The sequence below is a fragment of the Oreochromis aureus genome, linkage group 9 (genome assembly GCF_013358895.1).
Source record: "Oreochromis aureus strain Israel breed Guangdong linkage group 9, ZZ_aureus, whole genome shotgun sequence".
NCBI classification, from domain to species: domain Eukaryota; kingdom Metazoa; phylum Chordata; class Actinopteri; order Cichliformes; family Cichlidae; genus Oreochromis; species Oreochromis aureus.
This window is the reverse complement of record NC_052950.1, coordinates 31,362,386-31,370,690: the sequence shown is the minus strand read 5'-3', so window position 1 is coordinate 31,370,690 and position 8,305 is coordinate 31,362,386. Positions and strand designations below refer to the sequence as shown.

Sequence of the window (8,305 nt, the reverse complement as noted above, 5' to 3'; positions counted from 1 at the left end):
TGTTTGCTGTACGTTTTGGGTCATTGTCGTGCTAAAATGTCCACTGGTTCCCAAGGCCAAGTTTTTCTGCAGACTGCCTGATGTTGTTGTTGAGAATCTTCATGTATTGCTCTTTTTTCATGGTGCTGTTTACTGTGATTAGGTTCCATGGTCCATTGGCTAAAAAAACACCCCCAAAGCATTAGGTTCCCACCACCATGTTTGACAGTGGGGATGGTGTTCTTTGGGTTGAAGGCTTCTCCATTTTTTATGCCAAATGAAGGCAACATCATTGTGACCAAATAATTCAATTTTTGTTTCATCTGACCATAACACTGAAGACCAGAAATCTTCTTCTTTGTCCAGATGAGCATTTGCAAAGGCCAAATGAGCTTTTGCATGCCTTAGAAGTGCCTGGAGAAGTGCCGTTTTCCTTGGTCTGCATCCGTGGAACCCAACAGTGTCCGTTGGACTGTCTGCCTTGAGACATTGCCACCAGCAGAGCCCAGATTCACCAGAATGGCCTTGGTGGTGATCTTGGATTCTTTTTCACCTCTCTCACTATCCTCCTGGCCAGCACAGGTGTCACTTTTGGCTTCCGACAACGTCCTCTGAGATTTTCCACAGTGCGGAACATCTTGTATTTTTTAATAATACTTTGCACTGTAGCCACTGGAACTTGAAAACATTTGGATATAGCCTTGTAGCCCATTCCTCACTTGTGAGCAGCCACAATGCACAGCTGCAGGTCCTCACTGAGTTCCTTTGTCTTAGCCATGAATGTCCACAGACCACCTGCAGAGAGCTGCTGTTTTTCACCTGTTGAGTTGAGTAAAACAGCTATTTCCAATTAATCAGGGTAATTAGGATGCTTTAGAACAGCTTTGACTTTTTGGAATGGTATGGAACTTTGGATTTTCCCAGAGACTGTGACAGTTTGTAAAGGGTATGAATAATTCTGGACATGATACTTTTTGCTCAAATGTAAATAAAAGCTGAGAAATATTTTTTTCCACAATAATGCGTCTTGTACATCATCTTATTGTCTTTTGTGAGACGCCTGTGTCATTTCCAGTCAAAAAATAACTTGCTAGTTGAATAAAAGTAACTTTAAGTCAAAATTTGCCAGGGGTATGAATAATTATGGGCTTAACTGTATATATATATCTCCTTCTGGCTTCACTACAGCACAAGACACTGATTCAGTAAAAGGACTCGATGTTATAATCCCTGATAATGCATTGCTTTAAATGGAGAGAATCTTGAGGGATGGCTGTTATGAGGAGAGGCAGCCCAGAAACCTTACCAGCAGCACACATCGTTGTGTGCCTCAACTTTCGGTCTTTTACCCAAGTTAATCTGCCATTTTTGGGGGATTAAAGATCTGATCTAGCTTATCATATTAAATTTGGGACACATCATCAGTAGCGAACCTTGGATTCATTGGGTGTTTCGGCCATTATCACTAGACACCCTCATCCAAGGAGGCCCTGCCAGGGTTGATCAGGCCCCGGAGTGTGTCACTGGTTTATATTAAAATGTTATTTCTCCTTCTTTCTTCTGTTTAGTTTTCTAAAGTTTATTTTCTCCTATCTATTCACTGCAACTGAGAAATACTTACCTCTTTAGCATTTATGGAGCCTCACTTCTTCAAAGGGATAGAAAAGGTGATAGAGAGAAGTAAGACAAAAGGGACAAGATGGGAGAGAACAGAGAGGAGAGCCGGAAGGGGGGCGCCCGATCTGGCTTCCCACACCTCCCCGCCGGATCAGGCTGTTCGCTCTACCTCCCCACTGCCTGACTGCCTTAGCTGCCCAAGTGATGTCAGCCCTTTTTAGCCATAGCCAGTGACTAGTCCTCTCAGCAGTGTTGCTCTCTTACAGCCTGCCGTTGTGCCTGTTTTCTGATCAAAATCTCTCTAAGCAGGTTTGCTGTTCTACTGGCAACAAAATTCAATTCAGTTCAATTTTATTTATATAGCGCCAATTAACAGCAGCAGTCGCCTCAAGGTGCTTTATATTGTACAGTAGATCGTACAATAATAGATACAGAGAAAAACCCAACAATCATATGACCCCCTATGAGCAAGCACTTTGGCGACAGTGGGAAGGAAAACTCCCTTTAACAGGAAGAAACCTCCGGCAGAACCAGGCTCAGGGAGGGCGGGGCCATCTGCTGCGACGGTTGGGGTGAGAGAAGGAAAACCCTGTACGCCACTTCCACCGGGCACACCGTGATCTTCCAGTCTGTCCTCTGCCTCAGCTACCAAGTTTAACTTTAACACCTCACTCACACAATGTACATTCTCAGATTTCGAACTGTAAGTTTCCAGATATATAACTCACTCACTTACTGCACATAATGTCCTCTTTCTATATATTCACTCACTCTCTCTTTTTGTGCACAGTCGAGTAGCGTATCAGGTCACATTTCACTGTGTGTTGTACTTCTATAACTATGCACGTGACAAATAAACAATCCTGAATCTTTAATATATATATAGTTTTGCAGGGTTTTGCTGTTCGGGCCCACTAATGTTCATTGTGGGCTGCATGAACTTTTTAAAAGTCTATTCAGTGAGCATCATCAACTAAAACACTAGAATGCAATAGACGATGTGTGTGACATTTTGTGTTAGTCTGGTGGGCACTGAAAAAACAGCAGGAAAATATTTGCTCAATAATACAAAAGTTTATTTTTATATTGTTTTTCACAGGTAAATTGTTCATCAAATAAACAGATAATGCACAGAAAGAGATTCACAAATAAGCAAAAAAAGACAAATAAAACCTGAACTCCAGTGATCAATTAAAAAACAATGAAGTCAACAGGACAAATAAAATACAGGTTTCTGCCACAGGTAAGAGTAAAAATTAATCTACAAATGCAAAAAAAAAAAAGTTTCAAGACAGGCTGAGAAAGCGCTCTGGTTTGAATAAGCCTTTAAAGGTGATGGAAATACTGGAAATACTGATGCAGCAGACAGGCTTCACACCTTCTTCATTTTGGCAGTGACTAGAGAGGAAAAACAGACAAGCAGGAGCTTCAGTTTTTCTCTGTAAATACTTTGCATTTATTTCTGTGTGTGTTTCTTTTAGCATGACTTACGATCTTTGACCCACTGAGCGTCTGGATCAGCACAAAGTTGTTGTCTATCTTTTGTGTAAAAACTGGAAATAAAAGACAGAAAATTATAGAGATTGTATATGTTTGTATGTAGGACAACATGTGCTGACTTACATTATAGCCTTCACACAGTCTCCTCTTGCAGCCAGTTCATGATATATTTGCCCTACCACGTCAGCAGTCATATTGCCTGTGGTGACTGCAGTGCAGCATGGTGGTACCGGTCCAGGATGACGACCATGAGTACCTGAGAGATAAAAGCTTAAAAATGGATGTCTGTGAAGGTTCTCAGTCATCCAGGTAGGGCTGCACGATTTTGCATAAAATGAGAATCACGATTTTTTTGCTTAGAATTGAGATCACGATTCTCTCACGATTTTCTTTTCCAATATAAATATTTATTGCACTTATTAACTGCACATCAACTTCGTAACAGTTGAAACTGAACATAAAAACAATAAATGCCTCACATTTTGTTGTTGCCGCAAAATGTCGTACTGCTTGTCTCCACCGTTGCTCGACACTGCGTGTAGTGCAACAATAGAAAAATAGTTGCGGGACGGCACTGTGTAGCGTTTGTCTAGGGCAGGGGTCAGCAACCTTTAACACCCAAAGAGCCATTTGGACGCGATCTCCATGCAAAAGAAAACTCTGGGAGCCGCAAATACTTTTTGACATCTAAAAAACATAACACTGTATATATTGTTTTTTTTTTTACCTTTATGCTTTGTGTGAACAACTAAGGTGTGTTGCTTAAATGCATGAAGTGCTACAGAGAAAATTACATTTTATTTATGTAATTAACACATTTTGAACTTTGCAAAATTCTACCTATGTATGTATTTTACCTGGTTAATGTGTGTGGCGGGGCGTGGACTGCAGCGCCGCTGCAGGGGAGGCGGACGCACCTTAGCGGTATCCGCAATCACGCCTCGCCGCCTTAACGTCTGTGCCACCTATGCTGTTGTGTTGGTGTGTGTCGGGCTGCGAGCTTTAACACCGGCTGTATGCGTAAAGCAACCGTGTGTGAAAAGTGGTCAATAAAAAGATGCTGAAAAGCGTATTCATGGAAACATAGTCGGGTCTGCCGTGATATGTTTACAATGGGACTTCCGCTCCTGAACCTCTGCGCACAGCGTCTGCTGTACGATCGGGGCTGTACGAAGTCACTTTCATCTTTACGCACGACTGTAAGCTGTCGTCTGTGACGCGTGGACGTGTTTGTTTTTGGAGAACAGCTGCTGACATAATGTGGATCCGAAGATCCATAATTGGCCTACCTGGGGTTGAAAATCTCGCACGGCGTTTCGGCGGGTATATCGGCTTCCGCAAGTGTGACGCTTATTTTGATCGATCAAAAACTAATAGAATATAATTTTATATTTATATTTCAATATCACAATAATCTTCCAATTTAGAACTACGAGTTAAAAAAAAGAACTAACATAAATAAAATAGACTTTAGCTAATTACTTACAAAAATTATTTATTTCCCCAAACCACGCGGAGTCGTAGAAGGACTAAAGATCCGCATGCGGCTCGGAGCCGCAGGTTGCCGACCCCTGGTCTAGGGTGTTGATCATTTTCCTAAATCCCTCGTTTTGCACAGTGTTGATGGGAGCCATATCTTTGGTCAGGTGATAAGTAATAGCCTCCGTAATTTCTTTGTGCCTGGGGGAGTTCGACGTGTATAGGGAAGCACTGTATAAGGTTCCCGTTATTGATGTTTGGGTGGTTGACCGGGACGGATTTTCTCCTGTCACTTTCTCGTCATCCCTGACGTGTTCTCCGTTGTTTCTTTCCTGCCAATTTGAGCATCACACGGCACAATATCTGTATCACGTGGTATAAGGCTCCGCCCTTGTCATTTGTTGAGCAGGAAGAGTGAGCGCTTGTTTTTATGCAGATTATGTCCCGGATCAAAATGCGGTACAATCGTCGTCGTCTTTCTTTCTTTTTTTTCTTTTTTTTTTTTTTAAATCGTTGTCATTTGGAAATGAGATTGCACATAAGTATGAATCGAGATCGCGATTTTCTAACGATTAATCGTGCAGCCCTACATCCAGGTCATCGTAGTCTAAGGAGCTTGGAAAGAAAAGCGTCTGGACTTCTTTGAGTTGCTTGAAGACGTTTCACCTCTCATCCGAGAAGCTTATTCAGTTCGGGTGAGCTCACCCGAAACCCTGGCTGATTAGGACCCCCACCCGCTTTCACACCTTGGCTCATGTGATTAGGTAGAGGATCATCAGGGGGTCCTTTTTCCCTCTTTGGGGGGGAAACTCCCACTGGGTTTAAATCTGGGACTCCCCACCAATTGACCCTTAGAACTGAAGAAGAGGTGAAACGTCTTCAAGCAACTCAAAGAAGTCCAGACGCTTTTCTTTCCAAGCTCCTTAAAAATGGATTTTTCTTACCTGAGAAAAGTCTAATTAAAGGAAAATAAAATTTAAATCTAGTTTTAAAATATGAAACTCCTTACATAACTAAACAGAGGATGACTTTTAAAATGTGACCTGAAATTATGTTACAGTGAACAGGCATTTTTTGTTTTGTGCAAATTAATCAACAAGTAAGTGCAATAAATCAATGTTCTCACCACTTGGGGGCCCTAAAGCACTTTTGGGGCAGTTTTGGCATTATGTTAATTAAGTGAATGGTGAAAAATATTGTCCCGTAGCTGCAAGATATTATGTTATATTCTCTCTGCGTCTCTCTCATTTCCTGCTTTCATGCCTTATGCAATGAGTCACAATGTATGCACCCCTCCAAAAACCCACTGAAATGATGACTTTGCTAGAAAACTAAATTAAAGCAGTGAGATTTAGTTACAGAGTGAATTTGTTTGAAAGAACCCACTGAACCCACTGTGCCACACTAATACGTTGGCAGTTATGATAGTTTAAGTGTCTTACAACATATGCCTGGCATGCAACACAGCATGAGACATAAGCCCATAAGTGACAGAAAACAAAAGTTTGCATGTAGATAAACATAAAAGGTATAAACATTGTTAATGGTAAGCAGTATAGCGTGAATGGATATGGTGTGGCTGTCAATCAGTCCAGCAATGTAAAAAAAAAAAATCAGGTGAATGTTGTACTTAAAAAAATCTCTAAGACTTCTTCTAAATGTAGACGTAAAGGACGCCTTTTAAAATGCCATGGCTGACTAACAAAACTTAGCCCAGAAAACAGCTTCCAGGGATGCTTGGTGGGTAGAAGTCGAGTAAATGCTGGAAAAAAATGTTACAATTATAGACTGAGCAGATACCAGAATATGACTGATGTAAAGGTTTGTGGTCTTTACACAGTGGTCCTGCCCAATAAAACACCAAAATGTCATAAGTGTGCATTATTCACAAACAGGTAGAAGCCATTGTTGGAGATAGTCATTGCTGTGATCAAATAATCTATTTTATCTATTTTTTTCTCTTTTCTTTAGAAAAGTAAGAGTCCAGTTACCTTCAGAGGAGTGGCAGCACACACACATTGAGACCAGGAGGAGAGTGATGGAGAGGATCTTCACAGACATTTCCACCGGTGGTCTGGCTCACTGATAAGAGTCAAAATCTATGAGTTGATTCGTGTTTGGTTATTTATTGGTAAGTGCCGGAACACATGCAGGCACAACTGATGAGGTGTTTTTATAGGTCTGTGTATTTGTGTGTGTGGTGTGGCATATCACACATCTGCCTCTTATCAGGAAGACTTCAGTATTTCAACCTATCAACATCTCACTGAGAGCTTTCTGAGAAACAGCCTCACATACACGAAGTTCACAGACACTCAGATATGGTGTAGAGCCTGATGATTGATATCAACAGTCATGAGTAATTAATCTAAATCACCCACTGACTTTTGTTTTTCAGTGACTTATGAAGCCCCTTAACAGTCTTGATGCACATGGAGGCTTATTTTGTCTTATAAATTCCCACGACTTAAACTTTTGCTTGTAATTTCAATTAAATTGTTTAAGGTTACACAAAGTTTGCAGAGACTTAAATATAGTGTTTAAAACAGTTTGTGTATTGTCACAAATGATGGATCTAAATCACTCGTCGATTATTGTTTTTTCATTTTGACTAACTGTGACTGTTTATCTCTTGCAGTTGTGCATCAGGCCTCAAGTGAAAAACAATAGTGACTCATGATGCTTCTTAATGATCCTGATGCACATCCATTCACATTTGCATCATTTGTTGATGCTTGGCTGCTTATTTTTCATCCATAAATCCCCACAACTTAAACTTTTGTTTGTAATTTAAGCCATTAAACTCCCACTGAAAACTAAAGCAGTGAGACGCTCTCATTGTTTCTTTCATTTAGGAGTATTTTTGGCAGATGGTAACTTTCACACTCTGCTCTGGAGGAACTGTTTTATACAAATGTAATTGTGTTGACTGTTTAATCTTCCAATACACACATGCAAAGATCAAACATTTCTAACGCAGACTAAATACCCACAGAAAAAGTGGTTTGGATATGCACTGCTAATTTCTCAGTTGAGGTGTTTGTGCTCATATGCTGTAATCGGTTTTCTCCAAGTGTGCTGTTGTGTATTATCACCAAACATCCACTTTGGTCTCATCTGTCCATATGACATTCTTCCAAATGTTTCTTAGTTGCCTGTAAAATAACATGTTACACCTCATTAGTGTTTTACATTTTTTCAATAATGCAGAAATGTAACTCATTAATGTTAGAACAGTTACAATTATATTGATTTATACTATCAGCATACAGAATGCTTTTTTCTTGCTGTTCACTTGTGCTACAATCAACTGATTTCAGTTTGTGTGTGGGAGGAGGAACATGGTGGTGCAGTACAGTGATACAGCTTTTGAAGAATACAGACATGGACATTACCTTTATTTTTATCACACAAAAGCACACGAGTATGATGGAAAACAGAGAAAAACGGCATTATATTGCTAACATAACTTAGCCTCTTTGCAAGCATCTGCACAGACAGCATGCTAACACAAAGCTAGCTAAGAAGTTGAGAGCATGCTAGCCACTGAGCTTCAACAGGTAACAAAGGCAGTGATGAACAGTCAGTCGTGCAGCCTTGGGTTCTGCCTGTTTATACTCCTAGAAGGAACTTAACTTTATTTTTTGTTGTCAGCTTTGTGTTCATAAGTAAATAAACAAACAATCCTATGTGAGTCCTCATCAGGGTAGGGATTGGTGCTGGTGTGTGG

The 8,305-nt window shown here is 40.5% G+C and overlaps 1 protein-coding gene across 1 annotated transcript; it reads right to left on the bottom strand.

The window, feature by feature from the left end:
- Nucleotides 1-2,905: 2,905 nt before the first annotated feature.
- Nucleotides 2,906-6,720, bottom strand: LOC116325094 (eotaxin-like). Its single transcript, XM_039617655.1, has 4 exons — nt 6,567-6,720; nt 3,220-3,352; nt 3,088-3,149; nt 2,906-2,994 (listed from the first exon to the last, which is right to left on the bottom strand). Exons 1-4 carry the CDS (start codon nt 6,634-6,636, stop codon nt 2,969-2,971), a joined length of 291 nt encoding a protein of 96 aa, XP_039473589.1. The 5' UTR covers nt 6,637-6,720; the 3' UTR covers nt 2,906-2,968.
- Between the last annotated feature and the right edge of the window lie 1,585 nt (nt 6,721-8,305).